The sequence below is a fragment of the Meriones unguiculatus genome, chromosome 14, assembly GCF_030254825.1.
Source record: "Meriones unguiculatus strain TT.TT164.6M chromosome 14, Bangor_MerUng_6.1, whole genome shotgun sequence".
Taxonomy (NCBI): domain Eukaryota; kingdom Metazoa; phylum Chordata; class Mammalia; order Rodentia; family Muridae; genus Meriones; species Meriones unguiculatus.
In genome coordinates, this window is record NC_083361.1 from 5202243 (window position 1) to 5229280 (window position 27038).

Genomic DNA, 27038 nt, shown 5'->3' on the forward strand with positions numbered 1-27038 from the left:
GGGGTGCAGCAGGCAAGGCCAGCCCAGATGTGAGGCTGAGGTGATCCTAGGCTGGAAGTGATACACATTTTTAGAGGCCGATGGGCCCCCTGCAACCGTGAAGCTTGGTTCCAGCTTCAGCACCACCACCCTTGAGCAGGTGGCTTACTGACCTGTCCTGAGTGACGATAAGCGTGAAGACGAAGATAATTTAGGAAGAAAATAGCCCTCTGAGACGGCTTACGTGGGGCAAGCATAGAAGGAGTTAGGGCTGAGATTCCAGCGGGCGGAAACACCCAGCCCCAGACTCAGCCAGACCGTTGCTCTCACCGGCCTGGTTCGCTGTGTGGAGGGAGACACCGCATCTGTCTTCCCGCCCATCTCTTCTTAGTCCTTCTCTCCACCTCACCCCTCTCCAATCTCTATGCTTGTCACATCCTTCCAGGGCCCGTCTCCCCTGGCTCTGGAGATCCCGAGCGCCTAGCCCCTACCCGCTGCCTCCAGCCTCTCTCAGCATCTCCTCCCCCCGCTGCCCTCCCGCCCCCCCCCCGCGCCTTGCCACTGCGCATGCCCCGCCAGCGCCCCTCCTTCTCTATCCCCATCCCCCCCACCCTCCGTCAGCGTCTGGGCCTCAGCCCCTTCTCTCTGTCTCCCTCTCCTCCCCCATCTGGTACCCCGACACTGACACCCCGTTACTCCCGCCGTCTCTTCAGTCCCGGCCTTGCTCCCCAACCCGCGCCAGCCGAGGTAAGATGGAAGGCTGGGGAGAAGGGGAGGGGCGAAGCATCCCGCATCCCTAGATAAACAAACCCCGGGAGGGGGCGGCGGAGACCCAGGGGCCTGGCACCCGAAGAAAAGAATGGGAGGCTGGGCCTGAAGGAGGTGGCCCGCGCTGGGGCGCGTATCCCTGTGTTTTCTAATGAGTAACGGGGATCACTGTGGTTGCCCGAATCCAGAGCCGAGCACTAGGGGGGCCACCCGTGGTTCTTGGAGCTTCCGTGGGCTTGGATCCCCCCGTGCTGTGGGGCGCCCTCCTTAGCTGACCTCTATCTTCAGGATTTGCCTCCAGGCCACCCCCCAACTTTGCAGCGGGCCCCCCAGGGCTGCCGAGGACTATGACTAAGACAGATCCTGCCCCGATGGCCCCTCCGCCCCGGGGGGAGGAGGAAGAAGAGGAGGAAGAGGACGAGCCGGTTCCAGAGGCCCCCAGCCCCACCCAGGAGCGCCGGCAGAAGCCGGTTGTGCACCCCTCGGCCCCCGCTCCGCTCCCCAAGGACTACGGTAACCACTGTCCCCACCCTGGGATCCGCGTACCCAAAGCTCTAGCTTTTGGTGACGGTGGCTGAGCTGTGTTGACGGTGGTGGTGGGGGGCATGCTCAAGGTGGTCCTCGGGAGTCTTAGCCGCAGAGCCCTTTCGATTGCTCCCCTTCGCTAATCACAGTCGTCTGTTAGGGGACGGGGTTGGAAAAATCCTAGTCTTCCATTCATGACCTGCCAATTCAGTCATTCAGTCATTCAGCAAACACAACAACAAGCTACCGCGAACCTAACTTTGTGCTAGGAAGTGGGGCCACAGCGCAGAGCAAGGGTCTCCTCAGGCTTTGCAGAGAGGACTCCCAGGCCCCACTCACGGCCACCCGGGTGAGGCTAAACATGAAATTCCAGGAGACCACGAGATTGCTTTTCTCCAGGGCAGCGTGCTGCAAGAGCTCTTAAAGGCAAGGAGGTACCATGTAGGGAAGACCCAGGTTGGGGTGGGGAGGAGGCGGCCGCAGGAGAATTCAACACAGGAGCCAGAGGTTCTGAGCGGTGTGAGGCAGGAGAGCAGCTAGGGGGCCAGAGTGTCTGTCCTCTCACGGAGGGCTGAGGACCTCCGGCTTCCTGATGAGGATCCAGGGTGAGCATTGCTCCAAGAGAGACCCAACAAATGAAGGTCCGTGTTACCTTCCCTGTGCACAGTGCAGTGTGGGCCGGCGAAGCATCAAAAGGCAGAGACCTGCAGCGTGAGGCACGGGTAGTGGGGCTGGCCGTTCTGAGTGGGCGCGTCGCAGACAGGCCCAGAGCGTGAGGAGGAAGCCGCTGCAAGCAGCCTGGAGAAACAGCTCCAGGTGGAGAAGAGTAGATGCAAGGGGCCGGAGGCAGAAATGAGTTCAGGGTGGGAAGACCCCAAAACTGCCTTTAGGGGGTGATCAGAACGGTGCAGTACCACCCCGGGGTCAGATCTGGAAGGGACTTGAAGGCCATTCCAAGGACTTCTCCTAGATTCTGAGTGTGAAAAGGAGAGAGCGGTGTATGCATAACCTAAAAATAGAGAGGTGACAGGGTTGACGGACAGCCCCGCTGTTGCATTTTTAATTGATGGCGTGTGAGTGTGTGTGTGCACGTGTGTGCCACAGCATGCATGTGGCGGCCGGAGGACATTTCAGTAGTTAGTTCTCTTCTTCCGCCGTGGGAGTCCCGGGTCATGGGGCTTGGTGACAAGCTAGTGCCTTTACCAGCAGGGCCATCTCAGTGGCTCTTGGCTGAGAGACGGAGGTCAGCCGGGGGCTGGCTCGAGGACCTCTCCAGAGAAGGTCTTCCCAGCACCTGTGAGATCAGAAACTAGTACTGGGTTCAGGAGGCGTCGCCTGTGGAGGTAGATCGGAGCGACGGATTTCAGTCTGATTAGAAAAGTGAAGAGAGTATTCGCTAGAGAGATGGCTTGGCTGGGACAGTCCTCGCCATGCATCCGTAAGGAGCCGCACACATGAGGAACTGAGCGGAGCTGCTGGCAGCTGTGCTCCCGCTGTGGAGGAATCAGACGCCGGAGGGCACCTGGGCTGACCCTGTCTCAAAAGCAAAGTGCCCAACAGAGGAAGACAATGTCAACTGCCATTTCCACACTGCACGCTCTTTGTATGTGCGTTCACAGACACACACTCACACACACACACACACACACACACACTCAGTGCTGGTTGGGAGCTTCAGGTGTAGTCGGAGGGTCCACCCCAGGCACTCAGAAAAGCATTAGAAATTGAACTGGGCCTGGCTGGAAGTCACAGAGCCTAGGCTAGGCCCTTGGAGTAGCCCTGCTTGTAGAACAAAGGATGGGAAATGTGGCTTGTTCCAGAGAGAAAGCTAAAGGTGGTGTCTGTGTGTTCAGTGCGTATGTCACTTCCGAAGAGATCCGCCAGGCCTTCCCTGCACGCTAGGTGCTGTGTGCAGTGGGCATGAGGTGGGCACACCCAGCTGTGAGGAAGAAGGCCCAAGGATGGCAGGACAGAAACACAGTGTTTGCATGAAGTGTTTCAGCGAATGAGTGGTAAAGAGGACAGAGAAGAGAAGGGCTTGGGGGTTCAGCAGCAGAGAGCATGCTTAGTTCAAGTGGATTCCATCCCCAGCAGAGAGAGGAAGTGGAGAGAGGGAGGAGAGAGGAAGGGTTGAGGAAGAAACATCGAGGAGGGACTGTGCTAGCCATGTTCCGTGTTTGCACTACGCCAAGACACACAGAGTACGTCCGGGAGGGCAGGGCTGGCAGGCCAGACCGGGTGGAGTGAGGCCTGTCTGTGGAGGAGATATCCGCAAAGATCTGTGAAGCCTCATGAAGGCCCGAGGGAGGGCTGCCCACACGGGCCGAGAGCAGTGCAGAGAGGCGAGAATTTGCTTGGCACATTGGAGGGACAGAAGGTCAGCTGGCTGAAGGGGACTCAGCAGAGGAAAAGAGCGGGGAGCCTGGAGGGGGCCAGATTGAACAGAGCCTCGCGCACGGCGGGGAGGCCTTCGGCCTGCACTGGGAAAGGATGGGAGCCAGAGGAAGGTTCCGAGCCAAGAACGGCTGTGACGTTAGTGAATGGGGAGAGATTCCTGACGCATGGTCCGTGGGTACACACACACACACACACACACACACACACACGAATACACACATGCTGAGGCCCCTGTTGCGTGCCACGGGGAGCAATACTTACCAGCATCTCATTCGAGAAACAGACGTGCCTTTGGGCACCACCCCGGCTGGTCTCAGGTTTGCAGCTCCTTTTCCTATATGCTACACAGGGCCTACCTTCTAAAAGATCTACTATTTTATTATTTTTTAAATTACACGTCTTCCTGCGTGTCTGTGTGCGTGGACACACACACAAACACACACACACACAAAAGAGTGCAGGTGCCTGCAAAGCCCAGAGGTGTCAGGCCACCCTGGACCAACACGGCAGTTGTGGTGGGCACTGGGAACAAAACCCGAGTCCTCTGTAAGAGCAGCCCACAGCCTTAACCACCGAGTCACCTCCCCGGCCCCCGGGCCCCGGACTGTCCAATTTCTCAAGACACTGGCTCTCTGTGTGCTACCCATTCAGTGCCCTCTTTATTTTGAAACCCGCTGATTGTCCAGAAAACACCTGTGGTTTGGCTGCGGCCTGCGTACCCCTCAAGCTGCAAAGGGGGAGGCAGCTTGCCCAGGGTGACTCTTCACTTCTTTTTCCAGCGTTCACCTTTTTCGACCCCAATGACCCTGCCTGCCAGGAAATTCTCTTTGACCCGAAGACCACCATCCCAGAGCTGTTTGCCATTGTCCGCCAGTGGGTGCCGCAAGTCCAGCACAAGATAGACGTCATTGGTAATGAGGTAGGAGCCCTGTGGGAGGCCGGGGACGGGGACGGGGAGACCCGGTTCCGCCGTGTTTGGGTAATCCTTTGCGGTCATCCGGTGCCCACAGATTCTGCGTCGTGGCTGCCACGTGAATGACCGTGACGGGCTCACTGATATGACACTGCTCCACTACGCGTGCAAGGCTGGGGCCCACGGAGTCGGTGAGAGCCCAGACCCCAAAACCTAGGCTTCCCAGCCCTGTTACCCTCAAAACCTCCGAGGACCCGGGCACATCCGGAGCCGATCAAGACCCCAGAGTGCAGCACTGAGATACTAGGGCCCCTTCTCGACACTTTGGGGCCGACGCTGGCTCTTTTGCAGGGGACCCTGCGGCCGCGGTGCGTCTCTCGCAGCAGCTGTTGGCGCTGGGCGCAGACGTGACCCTGCGCAGCCGCTGGACCAACATGAACGCGCTTCACTACGCAGCCTATTTCGACGTGCCCGACCTCGTGCGCGTGCTTCTGAAGGGGGCGAGGCCCAGGGGTGAGAGGGCGGGGCCCGGCGGGGCGGGGGCGGGGCCTGGCGGGGCGGGGGCGGAGTCTCTTGGAAGGAGGCGTGCGCCCAGGCTTTTGAGAGCGGGGGTTAAGACCCAGTTAAAAGGATAAGGACTGAGGCCTAACCCTTAAGGGTGGAGGGATCCAGACAGGAAGCAAGGGATAGAGGGACAAGGTGGGGGCGGGGGAGGGGGCAGGGGTGGGGGTGGTGATGGTTGGTCGGGGACGGGGTGACATGGGGATGGACAACCATGGGATGGAAGGGCCAGCTGGGCAAGCTGCCCAGAGGCAGGGGTCCCCGAGCCGGGGTGGCGCCTCATGCAGATGTAGGAGGTGGCTCGCTCCTCACCCTCCCCTCCCCTCTCCTCGTCCCAGTGGTGAACTCCACGTGCAGCGACTTCAACCACGGCTCAGCTCTGCACATCGCCGCCTCGAATCTGTGTCTGGGCGCCGCCAAGTGCTTACTGGAGCATGGCGCCAACCCAGCGCTGAGGGTACTGCACCCCTTCCTCTCCTCCCTCCTGCCATCCCCTCCCCCCACAGCAGGCCTCCACGGAGGTTCCAGACCACTCCTACGACATTAGGAGTGGGAGTGTTCACTGTGCAACAGGTCACCCCTACTTACTGTAAGCCCCGTTTTACACCCGCGAATCCGAGGTAGGGAGAAGAGGATTTCCCAGGATGCTCTATGGAGGGCGTGTTCGTTTCTTGCAGACCCGCTTGATCAGGATCGGTGACGTAGCTCGTCCCAGCCTAGAGTCCTGGAGGGTGACTTTGACCTGTGTCTTTTTTGTTTGTTTGTTTGGTTGGTTTTGAAATAGGGTCTCACTCTGTAGGTAGCTCGAGCTGGCCTGGAACTCTCTGTGTAGACCAGGCTAGTCTCAACCCCTCAGAGATCTGCCTGCCTCTCCCTGGCTGGCCTGGAACTCCCTCTCTGCTTGGTAGGCATGTACCACTACACCCGGGCCACATCTGCATTTCTCCGTTTCTTCCTGTTCCCACATCGGCCTAGGGTGTAGCCTAGCAGAACTCCTGCTTCACCCAATCCGGGGGGGTTGGGATGTGGTCTCCAAAGGGCTATGTGGCCTGGCATACTTAGTCCCTGTCCCTTCTGTCTGACCCACAGAATCGAAAGGGACAGGTGCCAGCGGAAGTGGTCCCAGACCCTATGGACATGTCCCTTGACAAGGCCGAGGCGGCACTGGTGGCCAAGGAACTGCGGACGCTGCTGGAGGAGGCCGTGCCCCTGTCCTGCACCCTTCCCAAAGTCACACTCCCCAACTATGACAACGTCCCGGGCAATCTCATGCTCAGTGCGCTGGGCCTGCGTCTGGGAGATCGCGTGCTGCTGGACGGCCAGAAGGTCAGCCAGCGGCTGGGACGAGGGGGTGGGGGGGACTCGGCTCTCCCATCCCCCCAGAGCTGGGCCGCAGGCAGACTGTCCCCCTTACGCACCTGTCAGGCGTCACCATACTTTATTCTCCATGTTGTTGTCAACGACATACAGAAGAGTGTACATATAGCATGCTTCATTTGTACCGTATGTACCCCGTGCTGAGCGGGAGGCAGATCTGTTCTCTGGCAGTGACATGCAGCCATGTCTGAAACAGTGATCAGCATAGCTCTCTTGCCTACCCGCGCCTCCCCCTGGAAGGCTTGTGCAAAGTCAGGGCTTCGAATGGGACATTAGGTGGACCCCAGGGTGAGGCTTACATAGAAGGGAGGAGAGGGGCAGAAAGTGCCTTGGGTTCAGTTAAAGCAGGTGGGGGTGGGGAGAGGCAGAGAGAACTCGCCTCTGTCCAGGCACCTCGGCTTTCCTTCGCTTGCCTGGTGTCCCTCATGCCAAGCCCGGCTGTTCCTTGGGACCAAGGGTCCCACCGGGGTCCCACCAGCCCCAGCTCTGTTCTCACGGAGTTCTGCTGGAAATGAGTAGAGGCAGGAAGTACTGCTTCAGCTAAGGTCATTTCCGGTGGCCGCAAGGACTGTGAAAAGCATTCAGTGCGTGGATTTGGGGAACTGACCCTGGCTGGAGGCAGAAGAGGGGTTAGCTGGAGTATTCTGAGAGGGCTTCCCGGAGGAGGTGATATCCAAGCTCTGAGAAAGTAGCTCACACAGTTACGGCTGCTGGTAGCAAGGAACAGGGTGAGAACAGAGGGATTATGGGGCAGGAGGGTAGCATGGGAGATTAGAAGGGGTGGATCACAGTGGACCTGCAGACCTCTGGAAGGGAGTGAAGCAGGGTTTTGGTTTTTTTTAGATTTATTCATTTATTATGTATACGATGTGTATCTGCATGTACATCTGCAAATCAGAAGAGGGCAGCAGATCTCATTATAGACGGTTGTGAGCCACCGTGTGGTTGCTGGGAATTGAACTCAGGACCTCTGGAGGAGCAGACAGTGCTCTGCTGGATTTTGTTTTTTATCCAGTGGTAAACTGTGTAACTCACATTTTATCTCCTGACCAAAAGCTCCTGGGGCCCACGAGATGGCCCCGAGGTGTGGGTGCTTGCCATACAGATCCGGCAGCCTGAGTTCAAACCCCAGGATCCTTGCAAAGGAGAACTGACGGCACAAAATTATCTTCTCACTCCCACGCATGAACTATGGTTTGTGTATCTATCCCCCCGTATGCATCATTCACACATGTGCATGCATGTACACGATACAGATAATAATCAATAATGAATTTAAAATGATGATGATGGCCTTGGGGGGTTGATTGTGTCGTTGTAGTTGCTTTCTTTGTTTCTTTGGTTTGTTTTAGGAGGCATGGTCTCTCTGTGTAGCCTGGGCTTTCCTGGAGCTCTCTACATAGACCAGGCTGGCCTCAAACTCAAGAGATTCACCTGCCTCTACTTCCCCAGTGCTGGGATTAGAGGTGTGCAATTATTTTATTTTATTTTACTGAGACAGAGTGCAGGTAGCCCTGGCTGGTCAGGAATCCTCAATTAGATAAGTTTGGCCTCAAACTACCAGAGATCTACTTGTTTTTTGCCTCTCTAGTCCTGGGATTAAAGTAGTGTACCAACATACATGGGTGATAAATTTTTTTTGAGACAGGGTTTCTCTGTGTAGCCTTGGCTGTCCTGGACTTGCTTTGTAGACCAGGCTGGCCTCGAACTCACAGAGCTCTGCCTGCCTCTACTTCCCAAGTGCTGGGATTACAGGCATGTACCACCGTACCCAGCCCCGATAATAACATTTTTAAAGAGCTCACGGTATCCTAACCAGAAAATTTCCTCACTGGGCAGTTTGAGGGTATGAATTGACTCTTCCCATTTTATGTACCAGAAGAGGCTCCAAGAGATGAGGCTCTTTGTCCTGAGACCTGGGGTACCCAACACTGTTAGAATAACAACTACCTTAGGCTTGGCAGCTTCTCCAGGGTCATTTTGGCATTGTCGTACACCAGAAATGGGTCAAAGGGAAGTGATTCCCCTCTGCGTGTCAGTTTGTCCACCTGTAGATGAGATGACAGTATCCACCTCAGGGACATTGGTGCTGGGCGCCCCAAAGTCTGCGGCCTTTAGAGGAGCCTGGTATGCGCTAGGGGCCCTTTGTGTGCAAACGCAGTCCTGCTCCACGCATAGACTTCCAGAGTCAGCACAGTTAGCTGGCCGGCTCTGTCTGTCTGTCTGTCTGTCTGTGGTGCCGGCGACAGAGCCAGTGCTTCCTATGTGCTAGGTGAGCACTCTCACTGAGCTGCAGCTCCGGTTTTAATAAGCGTGTTCTGTAGGCTAGGAGGGCTGAGCGTCACAGCTCAGCGGTAGAAAGCTCACCCAGCATGCATGAGCGCTATGGAGAGGAAAAGAGTGGCTGTGTGTGGTGGTTCACGCCTGCAACCCTAGCTCTCTGGAGACAACCAGGGAAGCCAGAAATCCAAGGCCAGCCTGGGCTGCATGACTCTGACTCAAGAAACCCAAAAAACCAAAAAACAGAAAAACCCCAGGTGTGTGAAAGTGAGAGTGCCTGGTAGGATTATAGTGACCACAATAGCTGAGAATGAACACTTTAAGCATTTAAAACACATGTGTGTGTAGGTATGTTTTTAAGTATGTGCACATGAGTGCAGTGTCCCAAGAGTCCACAAGAGGGCGCTGGATCCAATAGCGCTACCATCACATGCGGTTGTGAGCCTCCTGACACGGGTGCTAGGAGCCACACCTCTGCCATCTTAGCAGCAAGTGCCCCTAACCACTGAGCCATCTCTCCAGCCTCTCCATCTTAAGAGTGTCTCTCCCCTACTCTTAAGTGAGGTATGATGCCATACGCCTGAAGTTCCGGCACTGGGGTTAGACAGAGGCAGGGAGAGGTCCAGGCCTAGCTCAGAGGGGCGGGTAGCAGGACACGTTAACTGAGATAGGGCCTCACTTCGTAGCCTAGGCTGGACTGGAACTTGGTGTGTGATCGAGGTTGGCCTCGAACTTCTGCCTCAACCTGTCACGTGCTGGGGTTGCAGGAGGCAGCAGACCCGGCACCGGTTAGTTGTATGTCACCTGTGGTTATGGCCATTCACCGCAGTAGGTAGGACAGATCTGTGGCAGTCTTTTTGCTTCTGGGCCGGGGGATGGAACCCAGGGCCATCATGGGCACTAGGCACGCACTCCACCATGGAGTTGTATATCCCAGTCCCCCACCACCTTTATTACGTGGGTACAGTCTTTGTACCTGTTTGATGGATAAGGAAACTGAGGCATAGAGAGACCTACGTACTCACACGGCCAGTGAGGGCAAGAGCTGAGGTTTGAATCCGGGTCCCCGCACCCCTGCCATGATGTCTGTCTGTCAGCAACCCACCGTGGTCTCCAAGGCCCCCCCCCAAGCCGTGTCATCCCTGTCTCCCCAGACGGGCACACTGCGGTTTTGCGGGACCACAGAGTTCGCCAGCGGCCAGTGGGTGGGTGTGGAGCTGGACGAACCGGAAGGCAAGAACGACGGCAGCGTTGGGGGTGTCCGGTACTTCATCTGCCCTCCCAAGCAGGGTCAGTCTCTGACAGGGGCCCAGGTTGGGGTGGGGGTGTGCTCCGTTCTTCTGAGGCTGCTGTCTGGGGAGAGGGGTGGGGCGGAGACTCGGCGATGGGCAAGGGTCTCTTTTGGCTCGGCAAATGCCTGACCCAGTCTTTGCCCCCCCCACCCCCCGCCAGGTCTCTTTGCTTCTGTGTCCAAGGTCTCCAAGGCAGTGGATGCACCCCCCTCCTCTGTGACCTCCACACCCCGGACTCCCCGGATGGACTTCTCCCGCGTAACTGGCAAAGGCCGGAGGGAACACAAAGGTCAGAAGAGTGTCATCAAATGGGTGGGAAGAGGCAGCCTTGGGGACACTGTGTGGGTAGCTCAGCTGCTATGATTCTGTTTTCTTCAACTCCAGTCATGGAGGAGCAGCTGACCTCCCACTTCAGTGACTCACCGCTGGCCCAGCCCAGCTCTTTGGAAGGACCTCTGGGGTTCTCAGCCTCTTGAGGCTTAGTTCCCTCTCAGCCCCAAAGACCTCTCCCAAGTTCAGGGGAGAATCCGCCTCTAGGGATTACCTTTCCAGCAGTCCTGGCTTTTATGAAATCCAACCTGTCTTGCCACCATCCCCCGCCCCTGCCCTCTGACGTGTGTGTCTGTGTTTGGGCAGGTGTTGATGGGTGCTCTCCTACATGTTTGCCTGCTCATGAAGCGATCCTCCTGCCTCAGCCTCCTGAGTGCTGGGATCAAAGGCGTGCGCCACCACTGCCTGGCTCCCACTTTCTTGTTGAGACAGAAGCTCTCCCTGAACATGAAGATCATGTATTTGGCCAGGCTGGCCGGCACACACGCTCCAGGGCCCGCCTGTCTCCGCCTTCTGGTTGCCTGCCGTGGCATCTGCCTTTTCACTTGGGTTCTGGGATCCAAGCTCAGGTTCTCAAACTTGAACTGAGCTTAACCCTGCTTACTTCATTTTTAGATGATGTCCCACTGGGTTGTACAAGCTGATCTCAAACACCTTGGCTTGCAGGGCGGTGGTGGTGCTCACTTTAACCCAAGTGCTCACCAGCACTTGGGAGGCAGAGGCAAGCCTATCTCTGAGCTTGAGGCCAGCCTGGTCTACAGAGTGAGTTCCAGGACAGCCAGGGTTATACAGAGAAACCCTGTCTCAAAAAGCCAAAACCAAAACAAAACAGCAAAACAAAAACCCACCTTGGCCTAAATGATCTTGCCTCAGTCTCCTGAGTCCTGAGACTGTCCTCACACCCCACTGCCGTCAGCTTCTTTTCTTTTAATTTTTGGCCATGCTGGGAATTGCATTCAGGACTTGAATATATACTAAGCAAGTACTCCTAGCCATACCTCCAACTTTGTCCCTGCATTTTCTTTCTTTCATTTTGGAGACCAGGCTGGCCTGGAACTCGGAGGTCCACCTGCCTCTGCCTCCTGGAGTGCTGGGATTACGGGCGTGTGCCACCACGCCTGGCTTGTCCCCACGTTTTCAAAGGAGAATTAGGGGGCTCCTGATTTCTGCCTCAGTCTTCCCTTTGGGCTACATATCTTCCCCTTCCATCCCCAGGGAAGAAGAAGTCCCCATCTTCCCCATCTCTGGGCAGCCTGCATCAGCGTGAAGGAGCCAAGGCTGAAGTTGGAGATCAAGTCCTCGTAGCAGGCCAGAAGCAGGGGACTGTGCGTTTCTACGGGAAGACGGACTTTGCTCCAGGTGAGGGCGAACTGGGCTGGGGTGGGGCTCAGATGGACAAGGCCCTGGGTTCCATCCCCAGCACTGAGGCTGAGGTGTTCTGGCAATCCCCTGCTGCAGGTTACTGGTACGGCATCGAGCTGGACCAGCCCACAGGCAAACATGACGGCTCTGTGTTCGGTGTCCGGTACTTCACCTGCGCCCCTCGACATGGCGTCTTTGCACCAGCTTCTCGAATCCAGAGGTGAGCCCCGCTCTGCCCCTCCACTCACGAAGCCACCTAGAGCCCGTGTCTCCCCTCCGATGGTCCTCTTGGAAGACAGGACAACGTGGCTGATTGTCTTTCCTTTGGGTTCCCTGGGGTTCAGCTCGTAGCCCTTCATGGTTCTGAATCTTCTGTGTCTTCCCAGGATTGGTGGATCCACCGATCCCCCTGGAGACAGTGTTGGAGCCAAAAAAGTGCATCAAGTGACAAGTGAGTTGGGGGCCAGGATGCAGGGAGCAGTGTGGGTCTTAGGGATGGGAAAAGGGTTGTGGGTTCTCAGTTAAACATTAGTGACAGCCTCCAGCATTTAATTTGATGCAAATGGCTCAAAAAAATATAAGAAAGGGTCCCAAGAAAGATAGGTACTGTAGATACAGGAAAGTTAACAAGGCTATGAGGGTTTGGAATACAGTTTAGTTGTAGAGCCCCTGCCTAGAATCCACCAGTGAGGGGCTGGGGTGTGGCTCAGTGGTAGAGCCCCTGCCTAGAATCCCCCAGTGAGGGGCTGGGGTGTGGCTCAGTGGTGGAGCCCCTGCCTAGAATCCCTCAGTGAGGGGCTGGGGTGTGGCTCAGTGGTAGAGCCCCTGCCTAGAATCCCCCAGTGAGGTGCTGGGGTGTGGCTCAGTGAGGAACCAGGTATGGGGTATGACTCAGCATGCATAAGGCCCTGGGTTCCATCCTCAGCACTGAAAAGATAACAAAAACCATCTGTGGGGCTGGAGAGGTGGCTCAGTGGTTAAGGACACTGGCTGTTCTTCCAGAGGACCTGGGTTCAATTCTCAGCACTCACATGTCAGTTCACAGTTGTTTGTAACCCCAATTTTAAGGGGTCTGACACCTTCATACAGACATCCACAAAGGCAAAATACCAATGTACATAACATTTTTTTTCTTTAGAAATCTGTAATACCAATATTTTGATGTTGAGGTGGAAGGATTTCAGATTTAAGACCACCTTATCTAAATAGTGAGACTATTTAAAGAACAAATAAACAACAACAAAAAAAAAACCCCTGAAACCTAACCTAACTAACAAAAACAAGGATCTAAGCAGGCATTGGGAATGTGGGATTTGATAGGAGTATTGGAGGTGTGGGTAATTAATGGGGAAGGAGCAAGCATTAATAACAAGAGGGCCCAATACATACTGAAACTCTCGTCAGGGCCTGGAGACCTGGATAAACATGACCTTGTGTGTGTGTGTGTTCGTGTGTGTGAGGGGGGTGTTGATAACAGAGGTCTGCTGTCACCTCACCCAACACCTTGCCTTCCTCTCTAGTGACACAGCCCAAACGCACCTTCACGACAGTCCGGACCCCAAAGGACATTGCCTCAGAGAACTCTATCTCCAGGTGTGTGGCAGGCCTTCCAGCAGAACGTGAGAGACATCTGCAAGGCCACTGGCTGCGGGTGTGCAGGGCCCACAGGGGTGGGAGATGGAAGCGAGGTTGCCAGTAAACTGGATGTGTGGTCCATGCCTGCAATCCCCACGCACAGAGGGCAGGCGGGTCGTGAGTTCCGTGCCTTCCTGGGCTACAAGGTGAGACAGCGGAAGGAAACGGAAAAAGAGAAAAGAGGCAGGTGAATCTCTGTGAGTTCAAGGCCATCTTTCAACTCCCTCTTTGGTCTGCATAGTGAGTTCCAGGACAGCTGGGGAGACAGACAGAAGACTGTCTCAAAACAAAACAAAACAAACAAACAAGCGAAAAAGCCAAGTGGTGGTGGTGCACACTTTTAATCCCAGCATTTGGGAGTAGAGGCAGTGGATCTCCGAGTTCAAGGTTACCCTGGTCTGCAGATTAAGTTCCAAGACAGCCAGGGCTACAGAGAGAAAATGTCTCTGTAAAACCCAAACCAAACCAACCAACCAAACCAAAACAAACCATAGCATGCCAACCTTGCACAGTGGCTCACGCAGCAATGGGGAGGCCAAGGCAGGGTCGCCCTCAGCCTGAGAACAGTTTAGGGTACACAGTGAGAGCCTGTCCCACGAAAACAATGAAGGGAGAGGGAGGAAGAGGGAGGTAGAGGGATGGAGGGAGAGTGTGTCTTTAGAGCAAAGGGCTTTTGCTGACTTCTGGAGACTTCAGCTGAAGGAAGCAGAGACACCCCCCCCCCACACACACACACACACTGCGCAAGCCTAAAAAGGCACACCCAGAGGCAGAGTGCCAGACCCAGGAGTGCATTGAGGGACCCAGGTGTCCCCCACACCTGTGTCCCATGTGACCTGGCTCTTCTCTTGCAGGTTACTCTTCTGCTGCTGGTTCCCCTGGATGCTGAGGGCAGAGATGCAGTCCTAGAGGCCCTGGAGTCCCTACAAAGAGACAGAGTCCCCTCTAGCATCTCCTGACACAAGGAGCCCCCAGTCACCCCCAGATAGCGATTCCCAGTGACACCTCCAGAATAGAAAGCCCCTGTTAGCCAGCCCTCGAGTACTGAGGTCCCATTATTAACAGATCTCCCATGACAGCTCCCCAAATACAGACCTCATGTTACCCCCAAAGATTCCCTGAGTAGCACCTTCAGGCTAGTTCCTGTGCCCCACCCCTCAGAGCAGATGTCCCCCAATAAACATTTCCACGTCACCCAAGTGATGCCGACCCTCGCCATAACAGGACACTCTTGAGTTCCTCACCAGTGGATGGGAGTCCCATGAATGAAGACCCCACCCCTCCCCCTTCTCCTTAAGCATAGGCCATATCTCCCGGATAGCCCACATCACTTTCCCCGTTTCAACATCAGTCTCCTCAAGATGTCGTGACCCCAAGGTCACCTGAAAGCCCTTATCAGAGATGCCCCCCATTCACTAAGTCCCTGTTCTCACCCCCCCCAAAGAAGACACCCACTTAACCAGCCCCGTCACCCCAATTTGCAAACACCAAACAGTCCTGGAAGCATGAATTGCAGGACACCAAGTCTTCCTGCCCCCTCGAGAAACCCCCAGTGCCTTGTATGAAGCCCACCCACGTGGCCCACAATCTCTGTGCTGGCCAAGGCTCCCAGAAAATTCTCTATTTTTTAAAGTAATAACTTCCCCCTTTGGGGGGAGCCCCCAAATTTGGAGACCCCGCTCTAGAACTCTGGGGAGTTCAAATTCCAGAGAGAATATATATTATATATATCCCTAATTCCCCAGGCCTTCAAGTCCTCCGATCCTTAGAAGACCCCCAATTTCTAATTCCCAGGACTCCCCTTACCCAAGTCACAGAATCTTCAAATCCCCAGGGAATCCCAAATTTAAGGCCCCAATCCCAAACCCTCAGGAAACCACCCAACCACGAGGTCCGTGGGAGTGGGAGCAAGGAACCTGTTGCCAGGAGAAGGCCCCAGGCTCTCAGGGCATCTCAAACCCAACTCCAGGCACCAGGAGACCCCAGACAGCAAATCCCATCTCTGGAACAAGAACAGACGACTAACGCCCTCAGTCCATGGATCTTCTGATCTCCCAAACTCCAAATTCCACGGGCCCCCGCCTCAAGGGAACCCCCGATTCCCAAATCTCTGATTCTTAATACGTGCAGGGCCCCAGGGCTCTACCAGGACCCCTATTGGAGTCCCTATTTCAGTCTGCCTTCTGGTCACAGGTCCGAGACACTAAATCTGAGTCATTGGCCCCCAAGGACCTCACAGCACCTGGGCCAGACCAACAGCCTGAGGGAGAACCCGAAGGCCCCATGGGTCCAGAGCAGACCTGGGGCCCCCGACCACCAAGGACAGCTCACGACTGCCCCTTCACTGCATGTCCCTAAACTCAGCATGACTCCTGTCCTCTTCAATAAAGACGTTTCTATGGCCTTCGTGTGTCAGGTCACTGGGGGTTACAGCACCGACCCCGGGGTTTTGCCGGGGTGAGGACGGCGGGAGAGCTTTGTTTGTTTAATGTCACCTCCTGGTAAGGAAGGCATGAGACCAGCGACTTGGCCTGCAGAACACGGAGCGCCCGTCCCTTCCCCGTGGCCTCCCTCGCTGAGGTGAGGGCCCACGCTGCTGTGGGGTCCTGATTGGTGGGAACCAGCCGAAGCCCGGTCCTTGGAGGCGGGACGCGGCCCGTCCCTGAGCGAGCGCGGCGGACGCCGAGTGGGAGCGTTGATTGGCTGGAGGGCGGGCCCGGAGGTGGCTGTGGGGACGGCCAGCGGTCTAACGCGTCCTGCGTCGGCAGCACGGGCGGAAGTGGCCGGGGCGGGCGAGCCTGAGCGGGTTCAGTCTGGAAGTTAGAGGAGGCGGCGTGGACGGTCGGGTTGTCCGGGGGGCGCGCGTGTGCGCGCGCGGGGGGAGCTTTAGAGGTGACGAGTGCGGGGACCTGAGGGGGCTCAGGGTGGCAGCCCCGGGGGGCTCAGAGCGTGGAATCCCGACCCTCCGGGGTCTGGGGAGGTTCTGCCGGGAAACCAGCGTCGGCAGCCTGGCTCGGGGCCGAGGGTGCTGAAGGGGCCGAGGTGAGACGAGGGTCTTTGGGCCCTGGGGGTCCTGCACTCAGGCTTGCACGTCCGCAGCGGGCTCTCGAGGGAAGCAAGGGGCCTGTGAAGCGGTGGGGCCCGGGTGGGCTTGGAAGGACTCAGGTTGGCGTCTGCTGACTCCGATCGGCGCTGGGATCCGGGGTTGGGCGTGGGGTCACTGGGCGGCTCTGAGAAACCCAGGGCCCCAGCTTTGAGGTCTGGCCCCCGAGGGGGTGGAAGGAAGGCGGGTCACAGCTTGAAGATGGGAGGCTTGGTGACTTTCCCCTCCCACAGGGCGGCACGCGAGGAGTTGGTGTCCATGGAGGAGCAGGACGCCAGGGTCCCGGCCCTGGAACCGTTCAGGGTGGAACAGGTTGACAGGACTGGGGTGTGGAGGGGGATGTGGGGACAGAAGGGGGTGGGGTGGGGCGAAGTGACTGGGACTGCTGGGTTTGTTGGTTGGGATTGCCCTGTCTCTCCTCAGAGCATGCCTGCTTCCGACCCCCAGGGCTATTGAGGTCCTGGCCTCTCTGAGGGCATCCCAAATTCCTCTCCAAAGGGAAAGGTTGCTCAATCCTGATGGGGTCCCCGTGTTGGACAAAGCGCCACATCCTAAGGCAGGGGTTCGCTACCATCTTGATGCTGCGACCCTTTAATAGTTTCTCATGTTGTGGTGAACCACAACCATAAAAATTATTCTTGTCGCTGCTTCATAGCTGTACAGGTTGAGGACCCCTCTCCTAAGGGCCGTCTTTCCATTACAGGCGCCATCTCTAATCTACTATGTCCCCGATTTCATCTCCAAGGAAGAGGAGGAGTACTTGCTTCGACAGGTGACCCTTCTAGTCTGTCTTTCCCACCTTCCCATATTTCCCTCCGGACACCTAGCCCCGGAATGAGAGCTCTAGCAAGGAGGTGCCTTCCAGCCCCGCCCTCCCGTTCTCTCTCAGTCATGGCTAAGTCTGTCCCAAAGAGCTTGCTTAGCCAGGCATAGTGGCACATACTTGGCAACCGATCCCAAATTTCAGGCCTTCTGTTATTTTAGATTTCTTTTAAAATTTCATGCGTATGTTTTGTCTGCATGGCTTCTGTTCTGGGTCCTAGGAGGCCGGAAGATGGTGTCAGAGTCCCTAGAACTGGAGTTACAGATGGTTGTGAGCAGCCGTGTGGGTGCTAGGAAGTGAACCCGGGTCCTCTGCAAGACGCTCTCAACTACTGGGCTGTGTCTCCAGCCCGTGTTGTGAGCTCTTGTTTGAAACAGAACAAAACAAAGCAAACAAAATAAACAAGACAGAGCTTCCCTTAGAGGCTTGTGAAAAACCAAACGTGTGCGCAGGCGTGCGTGTGCGTGTGTTTGTCAGTTCCTGCTGGCGGATAAGATCTGGGGCTGTGCATGCCAGGCGCGTGCTCTACCATTGAGGCACACCTCCACCAGCCCAAGGATGCAGTTGTGAAGCTCACAGTCTCTACACGGAGATAGCCCGGTCTGACCTCTACGGGTGCTACGGCGGTCACATCCCTGACAGGAATGACCCAGTACAACCCCATAGCCTTGGGACCCGAGAGATGTCAGAGCTCATTCTCCCTGTGTTGAGACCCCCCAAGCTGGAGGTGGTGGGACATGCCTGTGATGCCAGCACTGCGAGTGTGGGTGCAGGGGAATCAGGAACTCAAGCCCTGTCCCCACGTCCAGCCCAGTACAGGGCTGGAGAGGTGGCCAGGGGGCGCTCAGCTAGGTAGGGATTTTTGAGGTCAGCCTGGGATACATGAGACTCCCCCTTCCCCGAAAAAATAAATAAATTCTGGGAACATACCACACCGAGAGAAGAATTCCATTCCAGCTGTGGCTGCAATCTGGATAGAACATCTGTCTCCCCATTGTTGGCCAAGGCTGATGCGGCTGACTTGGCCAGGCACATGTCCCTGTGTTTTCCCCATGTCCTTATGAGTGTCCTTGAAGCTAAGCTCTGGAGAGAGCGACCCTCCTCGATAGAGGAGGACCATTTTTCAGTCAGGGCTCTGTGATTAGCTGCTCTCCCCAACCAGAACCCTCCAACAGGCTCTAGACGGCCTGTTTTCACCCCACATGAAGGCCCTTGTGCTGGCCTAAGTAGGAAGGTCCTGAAAACCCTGTTCCTCACCTCCTAGGTTTTCAATGCCCCAAAGCCAAAGTGGACCCAGCTGTCTGGGAGGAAGCTACAGAACTGGGGTGAGTGTGCCTTCAGAGGGAGTGTGATCTGGGAGGGGCTCGGGTCCAATGAGTCAAAATATGTGGAGCTATCTCCAAGGGTCCCAGGGGTCCCCGAGCCAGGAGGCTCCAGGGGTTGGTGGTGGTCTCGAGGGATTGGGGGTTTACTGATAGTTGGGAGTGTCTCTAAGGGCCAAGTGCTTTGAGGAAAACTTGAGAAAGCTCAGTGGGTAGGGATGCTTCCAACCACTGGAATATCCCCTCTGGGGGTACCAGATGCCCTGGTCCTTGACTGGGTGCCTTCAAGTGTCATTGCACTCTACAGGCGGGCTCCCCCACCCCCGGGGGATGGTCCCTGAGCGACTGCCTCCGTGGCTTCAGCGCTACGTGGACAAAGTGTCTGACCTCAGCCTCTTTGGGGGTCTCCCAGCCAACCATGTCCTTGTGAACCAGTATCTGCCTGGGGAGGGCATCATGGTAACCGCACATCTTCCTCCCAGTTTCCCCGGTAACCGCCCCCCCCCCCCCCCGTCTCCGAATCATTACGAGGAGGACAGCCATTCCGTCTGCCTGCCCGCCCCACCGAGGCACTCCCCTCCCTGTCCCAGCCTCGGAAGCCCACTTTGACCTGGTGGCTAGAGTGGGCTCCTGCCCCGGCCCTCCCAGGCACCCCCTTCCTCCCTAGCCTCATGAAGACGGACCGCTGTACTACCCGACCGTCAGCACCATCAGCCTGGGCTCCCACACCGTCCTCGATTTCTATGAACCTCGGCAGCCGGAGGATGACGTCCCTACAGAACAGGTGGGTCCCGAGGTGACGTCCCAAGCAGTTAGAAGCATTCTAATCGCCGACCGCCCATATATACTCCAGGACGGCCTGATCCTGCCTGTCTTGACCGTATTCCTGACACCCAGACGTGTTCCCCTGTTCCTGGTTGGTTATCCCTGCTTTCTCCCAGATAGCCAGCCTGCACCCAACCAGGCTGCCAGGATGCTGGCAGACACCCAGTACTTCTCTGGGGTATTGGGTGACTCTGGCATGTCCACAGTCCTCTTGAGTTCAGCGCGGTATTCCGACAAAACTTTTTTTATTGTTTCAATCACTCTTTACTTGTTTTTGAGACACGATTTATGTAGCCCAAGCTGGCCTCACATTTGCCATCTTCCTGCCCCCACCTCCCACATGCTGGTGTTACAGGCGTGTGCCCCATGCCTGGCTCCAACACATGTTCTTGATAGCCTCAAAACACGCCAGTGTGTCAGTCACTCGTGTTCTCCCAGACTGTGCAGGACGCTTTAACACTAGTGTCCTGCCGCTCTGGTCATATGTTCTGTGACCCCCAGGTTCTCCTTAGCTCATCACACGACTGTGCTGGAGATACTCTGACTTGTAGCTTTTAAGTCGCGCATTCTTTTTTAAGATTCATTTATTCTATAGTCTTCTGCCTGCATGTGCGCCTACACACCAGAAGAGGGCGCCCGATCTCATTATACATGGCTGTGAGCCACCGTGTGGTTTCTGGGAATTGAACTCAGGACCATTGGAAGAACACCCAGTGCCCTTAACCTCTGAGCCGTCTCTCCGGCCCAAGTCGGGCAGGCTTGATACCGCAGTGTTCTAGAATCTCCCCAATCACCCTGGCCTGCTGTGTCTCAGCTTCGCTCCCTGCATTTCTCTCCTTTTCATCCCTTCCACCCAGCCAGGCTACCTGCAGAGCCCTTCCTGACTAAAGCCTCCCCATATTCTAGTTCATCTGCTGTCTAGCATCCTAAGCCCCAGGATAGGCTACTCCCTTGAACCCCTGTGTCAGAGCCTGACCCCAGCAGTGTACCCCCAGATCAGCTCTGTGTAAGTGTCCCCGGGGCCGCCCACGTCTGTCCCAGCCCCTCAGATCCCAGCTGAAGCTCCCACAGTATAGTGACCCTTGATGTCGTCATCTGTAACGGAGGCCCTGCCTCCTCCCAAAGGGCTGGACACACACAGAGAACTTCCCTTCCTAACAGCGTGGTCCCCAGAACCCATAGATTACCACTCCTCAGCCACCAAAGAGAGCTTCCATCCCCCAAAGCAAACTCTTTCTCCCGGGGACCCGCCGACCCTTGTCCCCTGCCCAGCTGCTGACCCCCGCTGACTTTTCACCCACTCCCAAACCCGGGGTATCTGCTGACCACCGGCTGGTTCCCGCAGCCCCGGCCACCCCCACAGCCCATCACCTCGCTGCTGGTGGAGCGGCGCAGCCTGCTGGTGCTCCGGGGCCCAGCGTACACACGCCTGCTGCACGGCATCGCGCCCACCCGCGTGGATGAGCTGGATGCCACCTCGCCGCCGCCCAACGCTGCCGCCTGCCCGTCTGCGCTGCCCGGAGCCCGGCTGGAGCGCGGCACCCGCGTCTCCCTGACCATTCGCCGCGTGCCACGAGTGCTGCGCGCCGGCCTCCTGCTGAGCAAATGACCGCCAGGCTCCAAACTCTGTGACCTTGGAACCCTAGGGCAGGGGCGGCTGTCCAGGGTTATTTATTTTCCCGGTTACTGTGGAAACCCTAGAGAAGACGCCATTCCAAATAAACCGAAAATACCTTTGCTTGTTTTGGAATTTTTTTTTTAAGCTAGGTGGGAACAGATGTTTTTAATTTTTTCTTCCTCCCTACCCTCCTCTTCAATACTGGGGATGGAATCCAGGGCTTCTTGGAAGCTAGCCAAATACACTAAACTATAATCTCAGCAACAATTTATTATTTTTTTAGTTTCGAGACAGGGTCTTCATAAGATGTCCCGGCTAGCCTTGAACTTGAGATTTCTCCTGTCTGACAGGACAGGCCGTAGCTCCCAGGTGCTTGGATTTTTCAGTGTCATTATACCTGTTGATTGTGATTTTAACAAACCTACTTTGTTAAAAGCTTCTACCTCAAAAAAAAAAAAAAAAAAAAAAAGCTACCTCCCTCCCAACCCCACAACACCGGGTAGGAGAGAAAGAAGGTTAGTGGGGACGGGTTTGGGGTGAGGCGTTCTCTCTGCCGCTTCCTCCTGGGTAGGGTGGAAGGATTCTTTTGGAGGCAACACCAGTATCAGTCATCCAGAAACCCAGAAGTCCAGGTGAGCCGCAAACCAGCAAGCAGCAAATTCAGGACGAACCCACCCGCAGCAAGCAGCCCTTCCCCAAGCAGCCGCGCCTTCTTCCTCCGGGCTGGCATATTTATACCCCTCAGAGTCCTCAGAATCCAACTAATTCCATCTGGCAGAGATCACGTTCCTCCACACAGGACACTTGACAGGTGTGGACAAAGTAACCCCTCCCAACTTGGAATTTTAGCAAGAACATGTTTACGTATCACGTATCTGGTGCTCAGCTACATGGGTCCCTGAAGGTGACAGGATCCAGGGCCTTGAGGGGAATGGGAGGTGTTTTCTATCTCAGAGCCCCTGGGGATGGCGTGGGGATGGAGTTGGGAAGTTTAGGTTCTCCTGCTGGGGAGGAAGGAGTTAAATGCCTCCGCACCTCGGGAGGGCATCAGATTTCTTGGTCCAGGTTCCTCCTGGAAGGGGAGGAGCCAGGCTGGCCCCTGGGCCTCTCCATAGCCTCAGGCTTGGGTAAGTCCTGCTGTGGAAAGGTGGGGGACTAGCTCAGGAAGGGACAGTTGCTGGATGTTCTCATCTGAGGCTCCCCGAGCCCACAGCCATGAACCTGTCCACACCTCTTGGCCATGGATTCCCCTCAGAGCCCCTCAGCCACCCCCTGGGAGTCCCTAGGGAGCTGGATGCTGCAGGATGTACCAGCTACCCTGTGCCTGGAGAGGAGGCCAGCAGGTGGGGATTGGGGCTTGATTCCTGGTCCCAACGGAGGGAGCAGTGGGACGGGCCATGTGTGACCACGACTGAATTAGGACATGGAGGAGAGTGGGGGTCGGGTTTGGGTGGAAAGCCAGGCACAGTAGCTCATCTGGGCTCCGTCAACATTCCTTACGTGTAGGCCAGAGCTGGCCCAGACTTCCTTGGGTCCTCCTGAGCGTGTCATGGGTGAGCTGAAGAGCACTGAGCCTACCACCAGCCCCCCAAGACTACCACTGGCTTCCCATGAGCATCAAGATGGGGGCAAGCCCTGTGAGGTGAGCTGACCACACCCTCCGTGCCCCTGAACCCCGTCTCTCGCTCTGGGGGCGGCATGGTGATTTTGAGAAGGTGTTAGGTGTCTGTGGCAGAGGGGACACTAAGGCCATTTGTTTGCCAATCAGTGTAGAAGCGTTTCAGTTATCCTTATTGTGCCCTCAATGGTGTGTGCATGTGTTGCACACGAGGAGGCCGCCGTCGGTGTCACTCAGTCAGCGTCACTTGCTGAACCTGACTGGTTTGGTTAGGCTGTCTGGCTGGGGAGCTCCAGGGATCTGCTTGCCTCCACCCCACCTGCGCCGAGATTACAGACCACCAGTGCCACGCCGTCGCTTCTTTTCGTACTGGTGACTTGTGACTTGGAGCATCCTTACTTACACACGGCAGACGCCTCGCCAGTTTCCTCATTTGGGACAGGCTTGCGCTACGTAGCTCAGTGTGGCCCTGAACCTTCAATTCTCTTGCCTCAGAGAACTAGGGTTATAAGTATATCTCACCATCTCCAAGGCAGACGAATTTCAGTATTTTACCAAGCAGGACATCAGAATTTCAATAATGGCCTTAGTACAACCCTACTCCCTCTGGGGGTAACCTGCTCCACTACCCCTCCCAGTTTAGGCCCATAGAAAGAGGTTTCCGGAAGGCTTGAGAACCTGAAGACCTGAATTAGGTGTCTCCAGCCTTGGGGTGGAAGGCTGCCGAGTGGGAGCAGCCCCAGTGCTGTCCTGGAAATGGGCATTGCCTCAGAGACACACCCACCAGGCAGCAGCCTGCTTGGGAGTAGGGGCCGTGTCCTATTGGTCCACAGGCCCTGATTTGGCCCCCTGGAATCCCCAGCCCTCTACCTCTGGCCTGGAAGTACTAGAAGCTGAGCAGGACAGCCTACAGCTTTGTCTGCTGAGGTTGAACTTCCGGCTACAGGACCTGGAGCAAGGCCTTAGATCCTGGACGCTGGCCCACAGCAGGATCGTCCAGCTGCAGGTAGGCAGCGGGAAGCCGGGACTTGGGAGAGTGGGCAGAAGCCGGGAGAGTAGGAGAGTCCTGGGTGTGAGCGCAAGCTTTTGGGGGTGGAGGGCGGCTTTATTGCATGTTCTGACTTCTTTCTGCACAGGATGTGGAGGAGGAAGTAAATTACTCCAGGTTTTTTTTTTTTTTGGGGGGGGGGGCGGTTGTCTGTTTCCAGTCATGAGTGTGAGAGCGTCTAACCACGTGTCCCAGGCCCTACAGGCAGAGCTACGAGGGGCAGCTGAGCGTGTGGATGCCCTGCTTGCGTTTGGCGAGGGCCTGGCTGAGAGGAGCGAGCCCAGGGCCTGGGCATCTCTAGAGCAGGTCCTGAGGACCCTTGGCACCCACCGAGACACCATCTTCCAACGGCTCTGGCAGCTGCAGGCCCAGCTGATCAGCTGTAGCCTGGTAGGACCTGCCCTGGGTGTCCCCAGCCCAGACCCTAACCCCCCGACTCCCATGACATCTGTCCTCTGCTCCAGGTGCTTGAGAAGGCCAACCTCCTGGACCAGGATTTGGAAGTTGAGGGAGAGCCAGATGGGCCAGCACCTGGCGGAATCTGGGGGTCCTGGGCGTCCAGTGCCTTCCCCACCCCTGCAGAGCTGGAGTGGGACCCTGCAGGGGATGTTGGGGGTCTTGGGCCCTCGGGGCAAAAGATATCTCGGATGCCAGGAGCTCCCTGTGAGCTGTGTGGCTACAGGGGACCCCAGAGCAGTGGACAGGGCCTTAAGGTGAGATCAGCGCCCCCTCAAAGGCCCCCTACTTGTCTGGGTACCACAGCGTACCATTCTTCCCCTTCTAGCACGGCCTTTCCCTTTCAAAGAGGACTTGTCTCTGCCTCTCTCTCCAAGCTTCTGTCTTTTGTTTGATTTCTTTTTTTAAAGAGAGATTCATGCTATGCAGCATAGGCTGGCCTTGAACTCACCATCCCCCTGCCTCAGTCTCTTCGTGCTGGGGTTGCAGGCATGCACCGGCATGCCCACCTACCTTTGCCTACCGTAGCGTATCACCGTGATTCTCTTGTGCACTCTGTCTCTTCCTCTCTTCGTGAATCCCCGTTTGCGTTCCTCCTCTTATCTGTCTGTGTCTTCATTCCTCCCTGTGCTGCAGACACAGTCCTGGCCCCTCTTTAAGCATACTAGCCTCACTTCTCTAAGCCCTAGATGCAGCCCCTTCCCCTTCTCCATCCAGTCTCCTTCCGGGTCACCTCTTCAGAGAGCTGCTGTGACCCAACCTAGCATTTCCTCCCATTATTTCCTGATGTTCTTTACCACGGCTTCCATATGATATTTACTTGCTAACGTCTTACCTCTCTGGGTAGAGTGTTATGCTCCACAGAGAGCAGAATTTTGCCCGTTTCCACCCCCACCATGCCGCCTAGAATATGCTTGCTGTGTAATAGACACTCATTAAATATTTGTTGACTGAATGAATAAGTAAAGTTTCTCTCCTCTTGGTTTCGAGGGCTCTGCCCCCTCCGCCTTTCCCATGAGATGTGTGTGTACCTAAGCATTTCATCTCTGTGGCACCTCCTTCCAGACCCTTCCATAACCACGCTACCAGTCTCCCAAGAAACACGAAGCTTTCTCCTCCCACAGGACCTGCTCTCACTGGGGCTCAGCCACAGGAAGCACTTAGCAGCTCACCATCGAAGGCGTCTCCGGAAGGCTCAGGTGAGCTGCGCACACTAGGGGGTGCTGATGGCAAGTCAAAGAGATCCAACCCATACTGCCTGCCACACACACACACACACACACACACACACACACACACACACACACACACACACACGCAAGTCTAGACATCATGAATTCAGGATCTAAAATGTATCAGGGCTCCGTCTCTGTCTTCTGGCCTTGTCCTCCAGCCCCCTTCCCTTTTCCTTGGTTTACTAACCTACCCCTCTGACCCCTGACCTGCTCACAGGACCAAAGTCCCAGGCCTGACTTCACTTGGGGCCTAGGCTGCATAGAGTGCTCTGATTGGCCAGGTCTGAGTCACATGTCCTATCATGGCCAAGGGAAAAATGGAAGTCAGCTTAAAGTGACCCTGAAGATCTGAGTTTAGAGGCACCCACACACCCACACAGCCTTCCCTCCGTGTGTACAGGGAGAGGGCAGTGGATGCATGAAGGACAGGTGCAGACATCCTCCACGCTCTAAGTTCACGTAGTGTTCAGGGGTGCCAGGAAAAGCCCTGTAGGTCTAGAATAACAGGATGGTATCCCCACTTGAGCGGCACTGTCATTCATTCTGCTGCTGTCTGCTGTCTGTCCTCAGGACAAGAAGAGACAAGCGTCTCCCAGTCTGCCGGATGTGATGCTGGAGGTGGATCATAGGTGAGAGGCTTGATGGATGGAGCTGTGTGTGTGTGTGTGTGTGTGTGTGTGTGTGTGTGAACTAGCGATCATGGTGGCAGCCCACCTCCGTTTTTAACATTTTCCTTCTCTTCTCAGGGTCCCTGCTCCTGCATCCAGGTGGCCCCTGACCCTCTTCTTTCTCCTTCTCTTCTTCCTTCTTGTGGGTGCCACGCTGTTGCTGCCCTTGTCAGGGATCCCCTGCTGCTCTCATGCCCGGCTGGTCAGGGCGCCCTACCTGGTGCTTAGCTACGTCAATGGTCTCCCTCCAATCTGAGTCCATAGCCCAGACATGCGTATTAAAGGGTGGCTTCCAAAAGATGTCTGAGAATATTGAGTGCTTGAGAACTTGGAAACAGATACAGCTCTGAAGTATTTTGACAGCCCCTTCTAACACACCTTTGCCTTAAGGGCCGAACACGGAACTCAATGAGCCTGTGGTATTCGGGTTTCCCAAAACTGTAATACAAAGGTTAAATTTAGCCCAAGTTGTTAATTTGAGAGCTGATGCTAGGAAGAGAGGTAGGGAAATGAGAACATGATCCAGGAAAGGCAGAGAGTCGACACTGGCTGGCTTTAAAGAGCTGTCGGTTGCTATAGGCACCCAGAGTGCCAAGTGGCTGGAAACGCTTTCACACCTCCACACCTCGCTGATGAGGCCTCTTCCTGGGGAGGTGGACTCCCTGATACTTTCTGCCCATCTGTCCTTCCCGTGAACACAAGTCTCTGGGGGCTGGGGGATAAAGGAAGCAAGACGTAGCAGGCAGGTGCCTCAGGAAGCCAGGGGCAGGTGTGAGGCTGGGGCAGGGCTGCTGGTGGGCTGCCAAGGCCTGTCTCCCATCCATGTTGGAGATGTTCCCTTATTCTGCACGGAGCAGCGCCGGCTGGGCAATCACTAACTCAGGGCTGTGGGACACTCTCCGT

The 27038-nt window shown here is 56.1% G+C and overlaps 3 protein-coding genes and 1 long non-coding RNA gene across 4 annotated transcripts; 3 read left to right on the top strand and 1 right to left on the bottom strand.

Moving 5' to 3' along the window:
- Positions 1-566: 566 nt before the first annotated feature.
- On the top strand, positions 567-15823 carry Clip3 (CAP-Gly domain containing linker protein 3). Its single transcript, XM_021641048.2, has 14 exons — positions 567-726; positions 1036-1260; positions 4449-4588; positions 4680-4773; positions 4934-5095; positions 5482-5600; positions 6233-6469; positions 9955-10090; positions 10253-10381; positions 11638-11781; positions 11881-12004; positions 12171-12235; positions 13305-13377; positions 14274-15823. Exons 2-14 carry the CDS (start codon positions 1095-1097, stop codon positions 14326-14328), a joined length of 1644 nt encoding a protein of 547 aa, XP_021496723.1. The 5' UTR covers positions 567-726; positions 1036-1094; the 3' UTR covers positions 14329-15823.
- LOC132647120 (uncharacterized) lies at positions 13371-18616 on the bottom strand. The gene is made up of 3 exons (XR_009585405.1): positions 18276-18616; positions 14240-17597; positions 13371-13558 (listed from the first exon to the last, which is right to left on the bottom strand). It is a non-coding gene; the product is annotated as an uncharacterized LOC132647120 (long non-coding RNA).
- On the top strand, positions 16756-21230 carry Alkbh6 (alkB homolog 6). Its single transcript, XM_021641066.2, has 6 exons — positions 16756-16834; positions 17226-17294; positions 18610-18670; positions 18975-19126; positions 19335-19451; positions 20838-21230. Exons 1-6 carry the CDS (start codon positions 16781-16783, stop codon positions 21099-21101), a joined length of 717 nt encoding a protein of 238 aa, XP_021496741.1. The 5' UTR covers positions 16756-16780; the 3' UTR covers positions 21102-21230.
- Positions 21231-22247: 1017 nt separating this feature from the next.
- Positions 22248-26596, top strand: Syne4 (spectrin repeat containing nuclear envelope family member 4). Its single transcript, XM_021642495.2, has 8 exons — positions 22248-22453; positions 22617-22752; positions 23591-23734; positions 23972-24166; positions 24241-24489; positions 25357-25431; positions 26038-26096; positions 26214-26596. The coding sequence occupies exons 1-8, from the start codon at positions 22326-22328 to the stop codon at positions 26389-26391; spliced, it is 1164 nt and encodes a 387-aa protein (XP_021498170.1). The 5' UTR covers positions 22248-22325; the 3' UTR covers positions 26392-26596.
- Positions 26597-27038: the final 442 nt, after the last annotated feature.